This window comes from Gigantopelta aegis, chromosome 9 (genome assembly GCF_016097555.1).
Source record: "Gigantopelta aegis isolate Gae_Host chromosome 9, Gae_host_genome, whole genome shotgun sequence".
Lineage (NCBI taxonomy): Eukaryota > Metazoa > Mollusca > Gastropoda > Neomphalida > Peltospiridae > Gigantopelta > Gigantopelta aegis.
In genome coordinates, this window is record NC_054707.1 from 19,628,989 (window position 1) to 19,651,758 (window position 22,770).

The following is a 22,770-nucleotide window of genomic DNA, read 5'->3' on the forward strand; positions in this document are numbered from 1 at the left end:
TACGGTAGACGCGCACCCTGCCATCACCACGTAAAACAAATCTGGATTCATCCGAAAAAAGAACGGTATTCCAGCGTCGCCGTATCCAACGAGTGTGTACACGTGCCCAATTAAGACGATTTAGACGATGACGTTGCGTTAAAACGCATCCGACGTAAGGACGTCGTGCATGTAAACCGTTCTCCCGCAGACGATTACCAACAGTTTGCCCACTGATTCGGTTATTATGAAGCCCAGGTGTGTTAGCAGCAGTAGCAGTGGCAGTTTGGAATCGATTGCGCAAATGCGTGTTCATGATATAGCGGTCTTGACCACGCGTTGTAACACACGGACGTCCACGACGTGGCAAGTCGTCGGTGCTTCCTGTCGTTCGAAATCTTACGCGAAGATTTCGTATCACTCAACTAGAACTCCCAACATGCCTTGCAACGTCTTCTGTCGACATGCCAGCATCGAGCATGCCAATCGCCCGTTCGCGTAAATTATTGGGTATTCTTGGCATACTAAAAATGCTACAATGTGAAAAACGTTAATTTTTTTACAAATTTTGAAGCGTTTTCGTTCACTTGACAACAATGTCAGTAAGACAAGTAAAACAAATTGACCGAATACTACACGGGACATGTCGAACCATGCATGTACGTGCAAATTGAATTTCACGTTGTCGACGATTAACAGTGCAAAAATAATCGATAAAATTCATGAATCCTGATAATACAGCTCAAGGCTAATACTATCTATATAATTTCATTACACAATGAATTCTTTAACACAACAAATACTATATGTACAAATCGGAAGTTTCTTTTTTTGTTCAGTATATATATATATATATATATATATATATATATATATATATATATAGATATATAGATAGATATATATACAGGCTATAATCGTTTATGTTAATGTATACCTCGTCATCAACAGACCGTATCTAATTATATACCTAATCGATTTCCCGACAAGAGCCAATAAGAACCCAAAATATAACGGGAGGCTGTTATCTCAACAACAACTGAACTATACCAGTCGACCGTACAGCACCGAACTTCAACAAGGACTCGATCTCATTAATATTAATGAGGATGCAATATGTTACAAATCAATCTCACATGCAGCCGGCACGGTGTACAAATACAGAGAATATTGATTGACTGAATTAAGACTAAATTAAATGCTTAATGGACGTTTCAGTCCAAAGGAATGGAGATGATTTAGAGCGCTTAATAAAGAGACCGGTACTGGGGTATTTGCTAATTTTGACGGTGACTTGGCGTAACATTTATTCCGGGTCTTGTGCGGTCTTGTGTCCGCGACAGATCGACTAGACCGATCTTTGAAGGAAAGGGCCGCTGGATATTTAATCTCGTCGGGGGTGTTTATCTCAGATGGAGACTGCGCGTGCGGTTATTACTTGAGAATGAAATGTGCGGCTCGACCAATTAATAACTACTAAGAGTCTTCTAATTTTACCGATCCTAGCGGAACTCAAAGGGAAATGTAATAACACATTACAGAATTCAAATTTTACATGCTGGTATTGCGTTTAAAGCTATTCCGTTATATCAATAACTCTCGCTATTATGCTACTTGATCTTGCGTATTTTTAAAGGGACATTCCTGAGTTTGTTACATTGTAAGATGTTTCCAGACTAATAAAATGTTTCTACGATTAAACTCACATATTAAATATACTTTCTTGTTTAAAATATCAGTGTCTGTATATTCAATGTGTTTCTGGTCGTCTTAATATTTGTAAGAAGCCCAAACAGGATTTTGTCTTCAAATAATTTCGTACGTACGAAAAAATAATATGTTAGAAAATAAAATGAAATTTAACCCAGTACAAATATTAGAACGATCAAAAACACGTTTAATATACAGCCACTAATATTTTATGCAGAAAAATATATTCGATATGTAATTACAATCGTTAAAAAGTCTGTCGATAACATCTTAAAAATTGCAGCAAACTCAGGAATGTCCCTTTAAAGCTATTCCGTTATATCAATAACTCTCGCTTTTATGCTATTTGATCTTACGTATTTTTAAAGTATCTTACGGCTGTAAACAGGCTTTCGCTTTCTTTGACATTTATTATGTAAATTGTTGGGGGGAGGGGTTAACATATTGTAATGATTCCAAGATATATTATATTATATTGAAATGCATGTTTGGTATCAACAGAGTATAAAAAAAATATCATGCTAAATATGAGCCTATATTGATCGCATAGATAGATAGATAGATAGATAGATAGATAGATAGATAGATAGACAGACAGACAGACAGACAGACAGGCAGGCAGGCAGGCATGCAGGCAGGCAGATAGATCGTTATGTAGGTAAGTACATATATGTATACACACACACAGAGAGAGAGAGGGGAGGAGACGGAGGGGGAGAGAGAGAGAGAGAGAGAGAGAGAGAGAGAGAGAGAGAGAGAGAGAGAGAGAGAGAGAGAGAGAGAGAGAGAGAGAGAGAGAAACACATATGTATATACATACAATGTCATGTGTATATGACAATTTTTTATTTTAAAAAATCACGTTTAAGAACACTATTGTTTCAAACATGGTTTTCTTATGTTTGGATTGCTCAAGAATGTGGAAATATCAAGTTATTTATGTCCAGCTTTGTACAAAGTTGTAAAGACATCCATTTTCAACACTGGCATGATAAAATATACATACAATGTGTATATGACAAATTTTAATTTTAAAAAATCACGCGTAAGAACACTATTGTTTCAAACATGGTTTTCTTATGTTTGGATTGCTCAAGAATGTGGCAGTATCAAGTTATTTATGTCCAGCTTTGTACAAAGTTGTAAAGACATCCATTTTCAACACTGGCATGATAAAATATACATACAATGTGTATATGACAATTTTTAATTAAAACAAAATCATGTGTAAGAAGTCTGTTGTTTCAAACATGGTTTTCTTGTTTGGATTGCTCAAGAATGTGGCAGTATCAAGTTATTTATGTCCAGCTTTGTACAAAGTTGTAATGACATCTATTTTCAACACTGGCATGATAAAATGAATACTTATTTTTGAAGGCATATTCTTCTATAAATCACTTTTAAAAACAGAAAGGTTTATATTACATTTGTTACAACATAAAGATCTCTTGAGAACTTTTTACTAGATTTAGGTGTTGTTTACATAAACTAAAAGTATAGAAAAGCAGATAATTATAACCCAGTTATAGAAAGAAATGAGATTATAATTTACAAAATGTAATCCCAATCAAGTTGAAGATGAAGATTTCTTTTAGTATGTACATATTAGGAACAAATATTTTATATCACAATATTTTATAGTAAATCTTTCAAGAGAAAAGTTTTAATTGATTTAAATAAATACTACTTTTAAAACATGAAACACAATACAGAAACACTTGGTTATTAATCTTTATGTAAATTATATATATATTTTTTAAATTAATATTTAATAACTGAATTAACTTTTCAAACGGTAAGTTGAAATTGAATTACAGTTGGGCCATACTGTGACGACAGCTTCGATTTATTAATGACACTATTTTCCATTGTTAACGGAAATTAAAAACTGAACATCAAATTATAAATTCAGGACATTAAAAAACTCCACCTGCATTAGAGTCCCTTCGTATCAATTTTCCTATTGATTACCATTTAAAAAACAAAGAATTGGGAAAAAATTACGGCCGATACCTTGAACTATGTAAGAAAATGCTAATGTCGCTTAAATCCCGTTATGGTTCACGCACCACAATAAAAATCGATCAATATAATTATAAACTACAGGTAACGGTCCTTTGAAGAAAACCGACAAGCTGTTGCCGAGTTGGGTGCTATCAAACGCCGGATCGTTCGGCGACGTGCGCGGTTGTTTCGCGGCACCCTGTTGGGCGAATTACCGAGCTAACGCAAACTTTATTGTCCATACATCACAGTGCTCGCTGGCAACACATGGATGTTTTAAGGAAACATGCTCGTCCTTTCACGAGCAGAGAATGTTTTTCTTTCTTTTTTATGAAACGTGATCTACAAAAATACGGGTACTCTAGATGCATTCTTTCGAGCGTTTAATTAGTTGTGCATCGTCAAATGGAAAGTTAATTGTTGGCTGCAAGGTAGCTGTATTGTCATTTTGAATTTGGTGGTATCCTATTATCCAAGGACTAAAAACACTGTCAATGTCTGTCATACGTGGGACTGCGGTTGGTTTGGTTTGTTGTGGGGTGGTGTTCTTTTCGGGTTATTTTATTTAATTTCCTTTATTTCACTTTTAGTCTTGTTCAACAAACAGGAATATTGTTCCTTTCTTTCTTTCCTTAACGGGGGCGGGACCTAACCCAGTGGTAAAGCGCTCGCTTTATGCGCGGTCGGTTTGGGATCGATCCTCGTCGGTGGGCCCATTGGGCTATTTCTCGTTCTAGCCAGTGCACCATGGCTGGTATACGAAAGGCCGTGGTATGTGCTATCAATAAATCAATGTGCTCAGCCTCTAGTGGAGTCGTTAAACAAAACAAACTGTTTTCCTTTTCATTTACTTTCTTTTTCTTCTATCATTTTATATTCTTCCTTTTTTATTCAACATTTTCTTCAATTTAATTTTTTTTTGTTTGTTTCATAATTACATCTCGTTCTTCTTTTTCTTCCATACTTATGAAACATACTTATGAAAACTGATATCAGAAGACACTCCTACTTGTTTCAGTGGTTAATGAACTTTAGAGAAAGAAAAAAACATGATCATAATTTTCTGTTATCACTCTTTTCTAACACACACACACACACACACACACACACACACACACACACCACCTCCTGCTCCCCACCCCTCCTTTGTCGTCTTCTTATTCTCTTCCCAGGCGCGTGTGGAGGGAGTAGGTTTTGTGGGCTATAAACTTCGGTCGCTACAGTCTAGACACCACCCTGTTAAAATTCCTGCGCGCGCGTGTCTGCTTCCGCGTGTTACAAATTGTAACCGTATTATATCGTTCCATACCATACCATGCAGTTGGCGATACCGGTGAAAAAAAAATGACAGTGTTTCATAGCATGGGACATTTCTTGCCAGTGGCAAACCATAACGGCAAACGGTCGCTTAATATTATGTCGTGGAATAATAGATGCGAACACCATGACATAGCTGAAGGTCACACCAAACGCAGTCGTCGTTAAAGTGTTACATAAAACAGGCCGCCCGAACGTACGTTTGCTAATGCATGTTGATGACCACGTCATTGTGCAATGTCAAGGCGAACCGATGTAAACGTGTCACGGATTAGCTGTTTGCGTTCAAAGACCAGCCAACCCCCGTGGTTCTAACACATTTGGCTAATCTGTGTAAAACGGCCGTTTTCTCATTATGACGCCCCCCTCCCGGACGAGTGCCCGTTCCGTAATTGGTTATTTTGGTTAGTAACACTTGCGTTTGTTTAGCTCCCCAGGTAATTTTAGAGACAGGGTGTAAACATATAACTGTAGTTAACACGTTTAAGTCTGGGAATGTGGACGAGACTCGGGTATGGCCGGTGTGACTGATAGTCCACTTTTGAATATTGTATTTGGGGGGGGGGGGGGGGGGGGGGGGGGGGGGGGGATTGAAACATAAATCAAAATCGTAATATCTTAACTTTCTTAAAGTCATAAGGTAGTACTAAACCAAATAGGGCTGGTGTGACTGATAGTCCAATTTCGAATACTGTATTTGGGATTTTTTTTTTTTTTTTTTAAACATAAATCAAAATCGTAATATCTTAACTTTCTCAAGTCATAAGGTAGTACAAGAAAATTATGGTTTGGGGTGGGAAAAAAATATAGAAAGCTAATTTTTTCAGGAAACATTCCTGAAACATCCCTGATCACATATCTGATGAGTCCCCAAAAATCCTCTATGGGCATTTTGCATAATTAACCTAATTTGCATATTAATGAGCAAATGCCCCAAAAATCAGAAAATGGACCAAACAGCTCACAGTATCGTCACCATTACCTTGAATTGAGTTAAAACACTTAGAGTTTAATAATATTTTATTAAAACTTTTAGTATTTATGGGCCTTACGGACCAATCAGAACATTGCAAATACCTCATAATTTGCATGCAAAATGGCCATAATCAGATAAAAAAAAATAAAAAAAAATTCAGGGCAATGTGGGGCAGTTTTCCTTCGAGCTTTTGCACTGCAATGTGTGCAGGAATGTAAATATTCAAGAATATGATATGATTAGCATAATTGTGCCATTCAAAAATAAATAATTTAAAGGAAAATGAGAGATGACGATCCACATCACAAAATAAAATAACTGAACTTGATCATCAAATTCTTAGATATCTTTTATGAAAACTTAGATATTACTGATTAAAGTTAAATCCTGATAGTGATTGCGAATCTTTATTTACTGTCATCATAATTGACTGGGGTTGAATTTGCACATGTTTGGCCACAACACGATGAACACATTGCAGTGCAGAAGAGTCCAGCTTTTCGACATTTGCATTTTTTCTGCATGTTGCCTTGCACCTGCAGCTGACAATCTTGAGCACCCTATCTGGAGCAGCAGCATGATCTGTTGATATGGGAGACAACACTCCATCAATAAGCTCCCATCCCCTTTCTAGTGTTCGTGACAGCAAAGATTATGAAACTTACCTAAGCTGGCTCAAGTCCCATTCCCCATTTGGTTTTGAAACTGTTGATGGTCTTCTCTCAATTTCAGATACTAGTATGTAATTGGGGATGAGTCAAGAATGTTTCCTGAAAAAAACAGCTTTCTACATTTTTTTCCAACCCCACATATGTAAACTGGCTAATGCTCTTGTACTAAGGTAGTACTAAACCAAATAACCAAATGACGATCTCCGTTCATACCGAACACACACGAGTTTTTTAAAAGTACATTTGAGCTTGTATTTCATATTTGTACATGATGTTATAATATGGTAACCAGAGACTGTAACTTTAAATGACTTAATTATTATTTATGACTTTCATTGTTTGGGTGGGGGGGGATTACCCAGTGGTAAAGAGCTTGGACTGATGCGCGGTCGTTCTAGGATCGATCCCCGTCGGTGGGCCCATTCGGCTATTTCACGTTCCAGCCAGTGCACCACGACTGGTATACCAAAGGCCGTGGTATGTTCTATCAATTCTGTGGGATGGTGCATATAAAAGATCCCTTGCTACTAATCGATAAAAGTAGCCCATGTCAGAATTACCAAATGTTTAATATCCAACAGCCGATGATTAAATACGTCAGTGTGCTCTAGTGGTGCTGTTAAACAAAACAAAACATTGTTTGATCAACACGGACACAGGGAAAAGGGAATAGAGACTGACTCGTCAAAAGGGCATCCTAATGAAAAATAATAAAACGGGGATGGGGATGGGTCCCCTGATCCTCCCTTTGATCCAACTCTACACGGCATCTTTATATGCATCTTGGTTTGTTTTTGTTTTTGTTGTTGTTGTTGTTGTCGTTGTTATAGTTTTTGGAGGGAATGAGACGGGTTGTCTGTTTTGTTTTTGTTTTTTCGGGGGGAGGTTTGGGTGGGGGGGGGGGTCTCTTTTCTTCTTTTTTTTTCTTTTTTTCGTTACCGGTGATGTATGCGAGGGTTGTTTTTTTCGTTATCGGTGATGTATGCGAGGTTTTTTCTTTCTTTTTTTCGTTACCGGTGATGTATGCGAGGTGTTTTTTTTCGTTTTTTTCGTTACCGGTGATGTATGCGAGGTTTTTTTTAGCTTCTATTCTTGACAGATTGATTTGGTAACTGAAAGCCTGGGCTCGTCCTTCAGTGAAACATTCGCTTCCGTTCCCGTACGCTTTACTTTTATCTCCTTGTTATACTGCTAGCTTCGAACACGTTGTTCAGAGTTATAGCGAGCCGGGAAGCATTTCAGTGAGCTCTTATCACGAGCCATTGTTAAACCATCATAATAGAAAACGTTTATTGAGTAAATTGTCTGTCATGAATCTTGCATTTTGTTTTGTTATGCATGAGTTAACAGCTTATCGTTCTGACATATTTATACAAAGGTAAACCAAGTTCATTTATACATAGTTTCGTACTTATATCCAATTAAGGTTGAAGCACGCTTCCCTTGGCACATAGTTCAGCTATCTAGACTGTCCAGGACAGTGGGTTAGTGGTTAGTGAGAGAGAAGTCGGTGTAGTGGCCTTACCCACGGAGTCGTTAAACTCTCGCTCTGGTTGGCAGCCGGTACCTGGAGGCGAACCCAGTACCTACCAGCCTTATGTCCGTTGGCTTAACCACTGTACAACCGAGATCGATATAAAGTTACGTGTTTTTATACCCAGTTTTTCTCGAAACCGGTCAACCACTTTTGTGATATGAATCAAAACTCTAAATTATTTAATCTTTAAAAAATAATAATAATAATAACTGTTAAATGCTATAAAAGTTGGAGAGTCCGACATAACTCAAGTCAAATCAACCAATTAGTTCCATTTTTAAATTTGATGAACCATTCTAAAATATGCGTCAAAATTACATTGAAGGAATTACGCAACATTTTCTATTTGGCTTTAATCCTACAGGTCATTTGCAAATTCAATATCACCAAAACCAACACTTGCCAGCTACCGACCCTAGTCGGGCTGTTTGTGTTCCCTTGCACATGTCAGCGTGGGCAACTCCCTCTCCCACCCAACCAAAATCATTTCCTGCCCAGGGCCCATATTTTCGAAGCAATCTTAGCCTACGAAATCGTAAAATCATCGTAAGCTATGGCGTCACTATGGCGTGTGCTGTAGTGATGTCACACCCTACGATGGTTTTACGACTTCGTAGCGCTAAGATAGCTTCGAAAATATGGGCCGGTCGAGGTCGACACCTGCGCCCATGACAGTCGTGTGGTACAACAGCCTGTTCTGAATGTGCACGTTAAAACCTATGACCTAACCTGATCTGACCTGACCTGACCTAATATTTGCGAGTACCGGGCTCTCGGTGTCGCCAAAAAAGGTGCCATACCATCATTTGTCGTGTCGTTACTTGCAGCAATCCAAATTTGAAAATGGTTCTTCATTTTAAAATAATAATAATAATAATAATAATAATAATAATAATAATAATACAACACTGAATTACCTTTTCAAATCTTTTTTCTTTTTTTTTTTTTTTTTTTTAATGGTTACAAGTAGGTTGACCTCTGTAGTATTTTATAGTTGCATGCTTATATCTATTTAAGGTTCAAGCACGCTGTCCTGGTCGCAGAGCTCAGCTATATGTGCTGTCTGTCTAGGACAGTGAGTTAGTGAGAGAGAGAGAGAGAGAGAGAGAGAGAGAGAGAGAGAGAGAGAGAGAGAGAGAGAGAGAGAGAGAGAGAGAGAGAGAGAGAGAGAGAGAGAGAGAGAGAGAGAGATAGATAGATGGCGGTGCAGTGGCCTTACAGTTACCCACTAAGGCGTTAAATTCGCTCTGAGTGGGAGCTGGTACCGGGATATAAAAAGAAAGAAGTGTTTTATTTAACGACGCACTCAACACATTTTATTTACGGTTATATGGCGTCAGACATATGGTTAAGGACCACACAGATTTTGAGAGGAAACCCGCTGTCGCCACTACATAGGCTACTCTTCCGATTAGCAGCAAGGGATCTTTTATTTGCGCTTCCCACAGGCAGGATAGCACAAACCATGTCCTTTGTTGAACCAGTTATGGATCACTGGTCGGTGCAAGTGGTTTACACCTACCCATTGAGCCTTGCGGAGCACTCACTCAGGGTTTGGAGTCGGTATCTGGATTAAAAATCCCATGCCTCGACTGGGATCCGAACCCAGTACCTACCAGCCTGTAGACCGATGGCCTGCCACGACGCCACCGAGGCCGGTAGGTACCGGGATATGAACCGAGTACCAACCATCGTTAAGTCCGATGGCTTAACAACCACACTACCGATACCGGTGTTGTGCAAGTGGTGTGCTGCCATTTATATAACAGCAAAATGACAGGGTTGCTCCGGCAGAACTCATAATAAGGGTGGATTATTACTCAACATTTTCGAGATCAATTCGTGTTGATTTTTTCAACGGAACGTACAAAGCGAATGCACTTCCTAAACAAATAGCAGTCATGTAGTCCTCTCGATATTGTCTTATTGTTCAAAGAATATATTCTGACATAGAAATTGTAATGATGTTCATGTAAAACTGAATGGTGGTATCCAATCTAAACATTTAGCACTGCAGTAGCCTTTGATAAACTAACCGTAGAGCACTGAAACCTCTAACCACTTAAGCACAAATGGTATGTAACATATATATGTATATACCACAGTGATACTATATGTTATGCCATATCAATTTTGGGAAAACCCTGGGCCGTTAAATACGCTACGGCCAGTATAAACATAAGCAGCAAATACGCCACACCTAATGTAGACATTAGGAACAAATCCGTTTATGCCAAAGTATAAAGTATAAAATGTAGACACATATATAAGTGACTATGTTAAATATATATAATGACGGAGGGAGGATTCCAGTATATTCCCAATCTAGAAGTTCGGCGACACTGACACTTTACAAATGGAACTGAAAGAAAATCAGATCATTAAAGGGACATTCCTGCGTTTGCTGCACTTTTTAAGATGTTATCGACTAACAGAGACTTTTTAACGATTGTAATCACATATCAAATATATTTTTCTGCATAACATATTAGTTTTTTCGTACGTACGAAATTATACAAAATCCAGTTTGAGCTTCTTACAAATATTAAGACGACCAGAAACACATTGAATATACAAACACTGATATTCTAAACAAGAAAATACATTTAATATGTAAGTTTAATCGTAGAAATATTTTATTAGTCGGAGTGAGTGTAATAAAGTTCTGTTCTGTTCTGTTCTGTTCTGTTTTGGAAACATATTATAATGGAGTAAAGTCAGGAATGTCCCTTTAAAATATTAAAACCATGCATACAACTGATTATGGACCCTTTCATGGTCCATTCCTTGACGTGGTGAGGGGGCTTGTATGTCTCAGTGACCCAGAGAGCTATAACAGCAGGAATTTTGGCTTCAGTTAGGGACACCCAAAATGGACTGGTCAATGGGTAGAGGATAGAAAAAAAATGTGTTTTATTTAACGACGCCACTAAAGCACATTGATTTTATTTATCTTATCATCGGCTATTGGACGTCAAGGTTAGAGGATAGACTGATATGGACTAAGGGTGGGGTAACTCTAATAGACCACAATACCATGCATCAACAGCTATTACGACTACCGATTATGGATGGATGGATATATGGATGGATGGATGGATGGATGAATGGATATATGGATGGATGGATGCATATATGGATGGATGGATGGATATATGAATGGATATATGGATGGATGGATATATTCATGTATGAAGGTATGTGTGTGAGAGAAAGAGAGAAAGAGCGCGTGTGTCCGTACGTAGATACATATGCATATATAGTTGTTATGTCAACCACAGCAGGCGCCGGCACTTTGAAACAAAAGACCAACGGCTAAAATAAATGTTTGGTTCCAACAGTTTAATAAACAGAAAACATAAACGTAAAATGTCGAGTGTTCGCGTTAATAATGGAGACCAGCTTATTGATCAATGTAAAAAACCAGTCGACGGGTAAAACATACACAGCTCGGGGGGCAACAAGCGAACAAAGCCCACCGCAGATCGCTCACGACAAACGTCTTCTTCTTCGGGAGAGGAGGGCGGAGCCTTCACGCTTCACAGACCACGCCTCCCGGTGCTTGAATGACTTCTGTTTTTACCTGTCAGCAGAGGTTACGGTTACGGTGCGCTTAATTACCACAATGTGCGGTTATGGGGTTTTCACGGCCTCGCGAACATTAGTCGTTCTTCCGACAGGTAGCGCTTTGTTTATGATGTCACGCCCACCTGCGCGAGCCACGCTTCTAGCCACGCCCTCGCCACGTGGAGGACGGCCACGCGAGTTGTAACGCAACCTCTAGGATGTCGCGTGCCGGATGCGTTTACCTGTATTAATTGACACGGCGCCTCGGCTTTGGTCGATATTAAAATGGGACATAAATATACAACATTAAAAGACCATCCAATACTCGCTGATCTATTACCAGTGCAACATGTTGCTGTTTGACACTTGTTGATCAAGCGCTAGGAACTGTCGTCTGCTTTTCTGGATACGGCTAGCAGTTTCTCCTGTGGCTGTCGGTTTTAATAAGTTTCACCTGAAAGAGAAAAAGTAACAGTAAAATAGCGTATGTTGTTTAAAGGTAAACTTTAAAAACAAAAAATTCTAAAGAAGATTCTGCGTCTTTAAAACAAAACCATTAAGAAGAAAACATTTTTTAAAAATCACTAAATTGGTTCCAGAATTCAGGATTCAAGTGTTGAAAGCAATTTCCAAAAGGATGTTGCAACTGTTTTAGAGGTTCTTGAGACGGACAAAATATTATTCACCGGGGAAAAAAAAAAGGAAACTACAGATTTTCGTGTACAAGTAAAATTGTCAGAATGGTGGAACATTTCTGCGTACAGAGAAATCTGACGATGGAACCGGACCGACGACTTCTCGGTGAACTCTTCACCGATTCCTCCTTCGTCCAGCCTGACCTTCATCTCGCGTCCTTCAACTCGGCGGCGGCATACCCGGGGGAGGCCCACGTCGCAGGGTACCCGGATGACGAGTGGCACCACGTGCCGGACCCGGCCCTGGCTTACTACCCGACCATGGAGGGGGAACTACCGTCGGTGCACATGTACCCGGGGGTGCAGTCCACCCACTGTTCCATGCCGCAGTGGCACCCTCCCCACGAGACGATGTCGACGATGCCGGCTATGCTGGGGATGGAGTTTTCCCGCCAGGACAGCTCGAGCGAGAAGCACGGAGGTAAGACGAAACGAAGGCGAGTCCAGACGCCATCGCAACGGAAGGCCGCAAACGTTCGGGAGCGGAAGCGGATGTTCCACTTAAACGAGGCTTTCGACGCCCTGCGAACGAGACTTCCGGCGTTCAATTACGAAAAGAAGCTCTCGAGGATAGAGACTCTCAAACTTGCTATGACGTACATCAGTTTCATGAAGGAGGTCACCACTGGGAAGGATCCAAGAGATATTGTACTTAAGAAATATGAGGACGGCATGTCGGACAGTTACTGTGCCAGCCCCAATAATGTGAATGCTGACTTTTCCGAAAATGAAGATTCAGGATAAGAGTTATGTGCCTTAGATACACTTCACTGACAAAAAAAACCCCAGTTATACAGTATTTTCGGGATTTTTATTTCACACTTTATGTGGGAGTTATATTCCATTTGTTTTTATTTAGGAATGTAGGCGTGTATTTTGAACACAGATTATAATCGTAAAAGATGGCCAATAATTTGTTTGCTGAAAACTAGTCTGATGTTACTGAACCGGTGAACTTTCATCCATGTGGTAAATTCGAGGAGAAGAAGAAGAAGGACAGTATGTTGTTATTAAAGGAGTTCACACTAGTTATATGGAAGTGTAAATTAATGTTTCTTTTGTTTAACGACACCACTAGAGCACATTGACTAATTAACCTTCGTCTACTGGATGTCAAACATTTGGTAATTCCGACACGTAGTCTTCAGAGGAAACCCGCTACATTTGTTTTATTATAGCAAGGAATCTTTTATATGCACTTTGCCACATGCAGGACAGTACATACCACAAATGTTTGATATACCAGAGAATAGGTCCTCTGTGAGTTTGATCCGACGACAAAAGTACCTCATACGAGCGCTCTACCTACTAAGCTCGAACCCGCCCCTTGGAATGATAAAATTGTTTTAGTTTTAGCACCTTTAATACGGTTGAATTACACGTCACTTAACAGCGTCTTTCTTAATTCTTCAATCTTGGCAAATCCTGTGTGATTCTGTTCCTCCGCATCTTTGTGAAACTCTCATACTGCATTTAATACGAAATGAAAAAGACACGTACCTCCGAAACTAGGGTCGGCTTCTTTAATTAAAATACTGAATTGATTTAAATTTAGAAGACTGTTTGTGATTCCATGGGAGGAAGTATTGTTTGAATTCTTCTTTTACGTTGACATCAAAGTGTCTACCTTTGTGGAAGTCAGTATATAAGGCAAAGACCGCCATTGTGATCTGGACAATGAGAGAAAAAAGAGAGAGACTGATTTCATGAAATGTTTCGTATGCTGCGATCACGGAATAAACTAAAAACTGTTCTGAGAAATAGTTAAACGATTGAAAAAGATTGGTAATGTTAATATGTATATTAGTTTGACATTTATTTTATACTTTTCTGTGCAAATTGGTCCAGATCCAATATGGTGGTATTCACAAATGTGCCTTACGTAGACGTCTTCCAAATTCAGATCGTTCAGCACGTGTGTGGTTTGAATTTTTTTTACGGAGCTTAACAATTTGCACGCACAGGCCGATGAAGTGCAATATTGTTGGTGAACATTTTTATTTTTATATGACATTTTAGTACTCGTATCTCGCGTACTGTAACACTGCCTGTACAGCAGATTTTTTTTTTTTTTTTTTTTTTTTTTTTTTTTTTGCTTTGTATTTCACATTAAAAACTGTTTATTTGTACATACGATTTTATTGACTGTAAATAAATGATTGTTTTCCACCAACCATTGACTTTCTTGCCTTTCTTGTCGCTGATCAGAGACGGATCTAGGGGGTGGGCAGGGGCTCGGACCCCCTAAATGTTGCGATAGTTATAATTGTATTATACTAGTATATTAATTTTAACTTTTTTTACGATCTTTCTCCATACCTCCCCCAAAGTTCCCTTGGCATTCCACCTCATGTCACTGCCGCCCCCCCCCCCCTCCCAAATGGATTTTCTGGATCCGCCATTGCTGATAAATAAGTGCACCTTTAGCGCAGATCCACTTTTTTGACATATTTTAATGTTCATTCAGAACATGCATGTAGACCCACCCCCTGCAAAAAATACAGGATGGCGCCTTGTTGTTTACGTTTACAATAATTTTATGTTGTTTTAAGAATAGTATTTTTGCTTCTTCTTTTTTTTTTTTTTTTTTTTTTTTTGAAGTTTAACTTTTTTAGTTGTAGACAAATCTTTAACATATAATCATTACTGTAATAAGATATGAATGCCTATGGTTAGGATTTAAGAAAAATGCTATTTGCAATTACAACTTCAATTAGTTTAGACAACTAAAATCGGCGAATATTAAAATAATGCCTTATGGTATGCGCGAACATCCTTGAAATATTTAGCATTGGTATTTCTTGAATCAAATCATGTTATATTTAGGTTTTTGCAACAACAAACAAGAAGAAAACAAAAACAGAACAAATACAATATTTAGAGTATATTATAAATATTAAAGATGAATAATTCATTCTGGTTCTAGTAGAATTAATAAAAACAATGAATATGAAGCTTTACAATATATTTCTTCTTCTTTTTTTCTATAGTTTAATTAAATTGTTCGGAAAATGAAAAGTTCGTACATCTTACAAATATCTTGTTTTACCGTTATTCTTATAAACATATAAACAAAACAACAGAAAACAAGAGACATAAAGGATAAAAATGCCATTTTGGCGATTTTCAACAATGGTTTTGTTAGTTTCGGGCTTTAGTAGATTTGGGTTGGGGGGGGGGGGGATTTTTGTTGTTGTTGTTGGCGGTATGTTCTGGGGGCTTTTGTTGTTGTTGTTGTTTGTGTAGGTTTTTTGTTGTTATTGTTTTTGTTGGCCGGTTGTTCTGTTATATATTTTTTGTCTAGGTTTGTTGTTGTTTGGGGTTTTTTGGGTTGTTTTTTGTTTTTAGTTGGCGGTTTGTTCTGTTTTATTTTGTTTGTCTAGGTTTGTTGTTTGGGTTTTTATTTTTTTTATTTTTTTTTTGCGGGGGGGGGGGGGGTTTGTTGTGGGGGTTTTTCGTGTTTTTTGGGGGTGTGTGTTGGCGGTGTATTCTGTTTTATTTTGTTTGTCTTGGTTTGTTGTTGTTGGGGGGGGGGAGGTTGTTGGGGTGTATTTGTGTGTTGTTGCTGTTTCTTTTTCTTTTTTTTTCTTCTTTTTTTTTGGAGGGGGAGGGGGTGGTGGAATCTTTCTTGGTTTATGTGCTGCAGTGAATTCCCATTGTAAAACTGTTCGTATACAGCTCGGTACCAAACCATGCCATTAGTAGCAGAATATTATGGACATTGTTATTTATATATAAAGTGAAACTAATTGAAATAACTATATCCAATTATATGACCGGCCTCGGTGGCGTCGTGGTAGGTCATCGGTCTACAAGCTGGTAGGTACTGGGTTCGGATCCCAGTCGAGGCATGGGATTTTTAATCCAGATACTGACTCGAAACCCCGATTAAGTGCTCCGCAAGGCTCAATGAGTAGGTGTAAACCACTTGCACCGACCAGTGATCCATAACTGGTTCAACAAAGGCCATGGTCTGTGCTATCCTGCCTGTGGGAAGCGCAAATAAAAGATCCCTTGCTGCTAATCGGAAGAGGAGCCCATGTAGTGGCGACAGCGGGTTTCCTCTCAAAATCTGTGTCGTCTTTAACCATATGTCTGACGCCATATAACCGTAAATAAAATGTGTTGAGTGCGTCGTTAAATAAAACATTTTTTTTTTTTTTTATATCCAATTATGGTGCAGACTCTTTAAAACATTTATTAACATTATGCCAATTTGTGCATCCTTTAGTTCTCACTAAAATTAATTAAATTAAAAATAATATTAAATTGAATATCACATCCAGAAAATACTAGTTATGTAATTTTTAAGACTCTTGTGTACTTTGTAGTAAAACTAATTTCCAACAGATGTAGCGAAAGGTACGTTAGTATGCAAATTGTTGAAAAAAATATTGTTAATATAAAACATTATATTTTTAAAATATTGTTTTTGTTAAACAAATTACTTACACTTTCACTTGTGTTACATTTATATATATATATATATATATATATATATATATATATATATATATATATATATATATATATATATATATATATATATATATATATATATATATATATGTATGTATGTATGTATGTATGTATGTATGTACACACAAAAAAACAACAACACCAAAACCCACCGAAGCCACGGTATAGCTACAAACGTGTTGTGTCGTGTAGTATGGAACCATTTATCATACCGGTACAGGAATAGTCTACCTCACGATACATTGAGATAAATAATAAGCGAAACGGTCATGGACACTATTTGAAATACTGGGACTGAAATTCGCGACACGATACGTTTATAGCAATAACTTTGCTTCCGAAAACAGTGAGATAAAAATCTAAACGAGATCAAGTACAAACGTTTGGCGAACATTACATTAATAATAAGTATCTTGAATGTCGTCATTTTTGTGACTATGCCAACTATATAGAAGTCATTATTAGGAGAGGGCCTCGTAAGTTGGATAACGTGTGCCCAATCCATTTGTACGTTATAAGCAATAAAATATGTTTCAATCAATATAGAAGTCAAATCAAGTGCATTCGTAGTTTAACGTGTGCATTAGAAGAACAGGAGCCCGTTTCACTAAACATCGTAAGTTACGTTTTGCACGTAAACGTAAATCTACGATTCTTATTACTATTATAGTTCAACAAATATAGTTAGAAGAGCACATATTTCATTTTCTTTTGTCTTTAAAATACTCCAGCTTCCGTAATGAAGTAATTTTCTACTTGAAATTGATGCCAAACATGTGTAAACGCACGGCCGGCATAACTGCTAGTAGCAGACGTAACTTACGATGTTTTGTGAAATGGGGCCCAGGTGTCCACAAACAACAAATCTATGGTCCTATGGTTATACATGTCTATTATATAATAAAATAGTAATTTTATCATTTAGTGTAGCAGATACATTACGTTTGTGACGTGTTATAATGTTCTGATTATTATTACATTATTACACTATCACACTGTGGAATAAGGAACGTTCTGAACGGACGGTTGGGACAGACAGACAGACAAACAGATAATGTATTAAAGGGACAAACCCTAGTTTTTAAACACTACAGCATATTGTTCATTATTAGAGCCGTTTATGATCACAAAATTCAAACATTACTTATATTTTATTCTTTAGATATCCATTTCCGTAGAACCAAAGTGTTTCTGGTCATCCTGGTGTTTGTAGTACCAACAATTGAATTTTTCATATTGTTAAAAACGCACGTGCGCCTGAGAAGTAGCGGTTTATTGATTCGAGTTCTAATCCATTTTAAGGAATATTTCACCGTTTTAACGTCACAGACTTCTTTCACTCTATTGTAACTTTATCCAAATGAGTTACAGCTTTGTAAATTAACTAAACTTAGTGTTTATTTCTTTTACGTGTTAAAATTAGGATATGCGCCTTTAGCATGTCACCGTATGTACAAAATAAACAAAATAAAAGAAACGTAAAAGTATATAAGCCATTCGTTATGGAATTATGAGAGACAGTATAGTTAAATAATACAAGAATGTTAACTAAAATAATAATAATGATAACACTATTGTTTAAATAAAAAATAAAAAAAAAAAATAAAAAAAAAAAAAAAAAAAGGTTTTGGCTGTTACAAATGCAAAGTTAGGCTCTGATATTAAAACACATACTTTCTTAAATCGGGTAACAACATAAATATTTTGGTAGAAATTAAAACGAAGATCATCAGATAGGGAGATGACAAGGGTTAAAGGGACTGTCCTGAGTTGTCTGCATTGTAAGATGTTTTAGACTAATAAAATCGTTTAACGTCTAAAAACACGCATTAAATATATTTTATTGTTTACAATATCTGTGTCTGTATATTCAATGTGTTTCTAGTCGTCATACTATTTGTAAGAAGCCCAAACTGGATTTTGTCTTCAGATAATTTAGTACGTACGAAAAAAATATTATTTTAGGAAATAAAATGAAATTTAACCTAGAAATACTAGAAACGCGTTTAGTATACATTACAGCCACTAATATTTTATGCAGCAAAATATATTTGGTTTGTAATTACAGTCGTTCACAAGTCTCTGCTAGTCGATAACATCTTAAAATTGAAGCAAACTCAGGAATATTCCTTTAAGTTTAAGATGTATCTTAACTGGAATATTGGTAGGGTGCAGTGGGGCGCAAATTGGGCGCCGTGTGTGCTGCTGGGTCGGCTTCATTTAATTCGCTCCAATTATCAGATCATATCCGATAAAAGACTTACGAACACTTGTAAGCCAAAATATATTAATAATAATAATTGAAATATTTCTAATTTTGTTGTTCTTTAGAGGGTGTTTGGGTTTGGTTTGGGGTTTTGTTTGTTTTTGTTTGGTTTTTGTTGGGGGTTTTTTTTGTTTTGTTTTTTTGTTTTTTTGAGGGGGTTGTTTTATTGTTGGGGGATTTTTTTGTTGGTTTTTAGAGGTGTTGTTACTGTTTGCTGCTTTATTGTTGTTTTTGGTGAGTTGGAGTATTGGGGATGGGTTTGACGCAAGCCAGAATAGTTTCAGTAAAATAGAAGGTTTGTGTGTTGTTATGTTTTGCTTGGCTTTTTTTATGGGGGGGTGGGGGGTGGGGGCTTTTTTCTCTTTTTCTTTGTTATTTCTTTGCTTGTATGTTGTTGTGTTGTTGGTGGGTCTGGGCGTTTTGTGTGAATATTTTTAGGTGTATAGGGCGTTTGTCTTTGTCCTGTTCTTACTTCCTTTTCAACTTGGTTTGAAGATACATTAATATTGCATTAATATTTTCACTGAATTAATTAAAATTGGCAAAGCCATGCATATGCTGAATAATGAAAACATAAATCAATCCAGATGTCACTTCACTTTTTGAAAGTAGGTCAAGAGCATTACTCTAACATCAGATCTCTTTAACATTGTATAATACATTCCATAACCCCATGTTATATAGAAAGAAAGAAAGAAAAATGTTTTTATTTAACGACGCACTCAACACATTTTATTTACGGTTATATGGCGTCAGACATATGGTTAAGGACCACACAGATTTTGAGAAAAAACCCGCTGTCGCCACTTCATGGGCTACTCTTTCCGATTAGCAGCAAGGGATCTTTTATTTGCGCTTCCCACAGGCAGGATAGCACAAACCATAGCCTTTGTTGTACCAGTTATGGATCACTGGTCGGTGCAAGTGGTTTACACCTACCCATTGAGCCTTGCGGAGCACTCACTCAGGGTTTGGAGTCGGCATCTGGATTAAAATTCCCATGCCTCGACTGGGATCTGAACCCAGTACCTACCAGCCTGTAGACCGATGGCCTAACCACGACGCCACCGAGGCCGGTTCCATGTTATATAGAGCATATTACATAATTACAGTATTTACCGTAGTAGCTTGATATTGTTTTAAATAATGAAGTTTCTTTATATTTGTTAACAAATTTCTACCTATCTCTGGTATCACATTTATGAATACAGACATGTGCAGTTTAAACTATAGCATTTAACGAAAATTAATGGAAATTCTTTGGTAATAATGCGTCGCCTCCCCGATGAAGGGGTGAATATTCAGTTTAGCTAAATTACGTAATAACATTATCAAAAGTTTACATTTAAATAAACAATTATCTTATTTACAACTGATACGATGAAATCTGAAAAAAAAGTTTCGTGAGATACTGTATATGTTTCTATTAACTAGGGGCTGCATTTATAGGATATTTCAGAACGAGCTTCCATTTTGTATCATGTTTATGTCCAGAGTGAAATAATTTTTAGTTGTCACGAGCTATAGCGAGTGACAATGAAAATTATTTCACGAGGAATATAAACATGATACGAAATGATAGCGAGTTTAATATCCTATTTATTACCCATAATCGATCTTGATTTATATCACTCAACTCGTTTGGTTGACGTTCCTGTAACGCTGTAGTGCGCCAAATCGAAGACGTCATGCTGTGTTACGTCCCATTTGGCGTTCTAGTGGGACGTATTTCTTTGATATGTACCAATATATTTTTTACCATATGGGTAATAAAAAAAATGTTATTTGCATATTATCATTTTGTGAAATAGTATATCACTCTACTTAGCTTAAAGTTACAGTCTCAGGTTACCATATTATAACATCATGTACAACTATGAAATACAACCTCAAATGCACTTAATAAAAAATGTGTATGTGTTCGCTATGAACGGAGATCGTCAAAAGTATACGCTCGATTTGTCGCCTATGCTGCCATTGCTCGACAAAGCACAAGCGACAGCCTGTTGTCAGTTTCAGTTAACACGTGCGTTTGCAGATTTGAAATTGTAGGGGTCATCTCAAAATCAAAAAATTAAATGAGAAATCTTGCGCTGTACGAAGAACGTGCGGTTGAGGATAGTATAGTAGAGTCTTTCGTTAAAACCGGTTTGATCTTGACAACGTATTATCGATAATCGTACCTTCCTATATCAGAATTAATATTTTATAAAGTGTTAGTAGAACTTTCAAAGTTTAGTTTGTATAACACATTGATCATGTATTATATATATATATATATATATATATATATATATATATATATATATATATATATATATATATATATATATATATATAATATACTAAAGCAGACATTGGACGTTTTCACTTCTTAATTTTACGAGTGTTATAACTAACATATTCAAATAAATATTCTTTCGTATGGAAAGTTAGTTTGTTTTGTTTAACGACATCAATGTTAGAGCATATTGATTTATTAATCATCGGCTATTGGATGTCAAACATATTTTTGGTAATTTTGACATACAATCTTAGAGAGGAAACGGGTATATGTGAAGGGGGAGGGTATTGGGGGTCGAAACACTTACCTGCCCAAGCTAAACAAAATTGAAATATATATTTTCTGGGAGAGCATGACGCCATATAAACGTCGCTCAACACAGTCTATAACCCCCAACCCCGCTAAAACCGCTGCACACACGCCTCGGAAACCCGCTGCATTTTTTTTTTAGCAATGGATCATTTATATGCACCATCCCACAGACAGGATATCACATACCATGGCCTTTTATATACAAGCCATGGCACTCTGGCTGGAACGAGCCCGCCGATGGGGATCGATCCTAGACCAAGCGCGCAATTAAAAACCCCCACCTTTTTAGGTCTAAGTAATGAATAGAAATAACATATAGTCTTGATAAATGATACGTAAATCGAATACACCGACCTCTTCCTCTCCCCCTGAAGCGTTACATAATTATTGACACCCCCTTACATGTAACGCGTATACCAACCGATGGCCACTGTTAAAATTTCAAGGCAAATCCCCCACCGACCCCTGGAAAGATGTTGTACCATACCTCTATGGATGTAAATATATTTTGGAGATAGGAGACGACCCTTCAATCAAGACAGCTAAATTTGTTCAAAATCACGCGAGAAGCTCAGCGCCTGCGCAAATCACGTAAACTCCCAATTCTACTGGCGTCCCGCTAAATGAAGAAAAACAAAGCTAGCCATTGCGTTTGTAGTTGACCTAGATAATGTAGATAAGCGAGTATTGCGAAACTATAGCGATGTGGTGGACCTTATATGTACCAAACAGAACTGGATCATCCATTCTAAATGATTAAATAATAAAAATATTCCACGGACTGCAGCTTTAAGATGGTCACGATTTCCCTTTTGGACTATATCAGCCTAGCTTGGCTGCAATGTTATCTAACCATATGACCGACCTCGGCGGTGTGGTGATTAAGCTATCTCACTTAAGATTGGTAGGTACTGGGTACGTACCTCAATATCGGCTCATACCCAGAGTGAGCTTTCTCTGTCACCACCGACAA

General features: G+C 37.4%; 1 protein-coding gene across 1 annotated transcript; it reads left to right on the forward strand.

The window, feature by feature from the left end:
* Positions 1-12,024: 12,024 nt before the first annotated feature.
* Positions 12,025-15,487, forward strand: LOC121381179 (protein Fer3-like). Its single transcript, XM_041510356.1, has one exon. The coding sequence runs from the start codon at positions 12,502-12,504 to the stop codon at positions 13,198-13,200; it is 699 nt and encodes a 232-aa protein (XP_041366290.1). The 5' UTR covers positions 12,025-12,501; the 3' UTR covers positions 13,201-15,487.
* Positions 15,488-22,770: the final 7,283 nt, after the last annotated feature.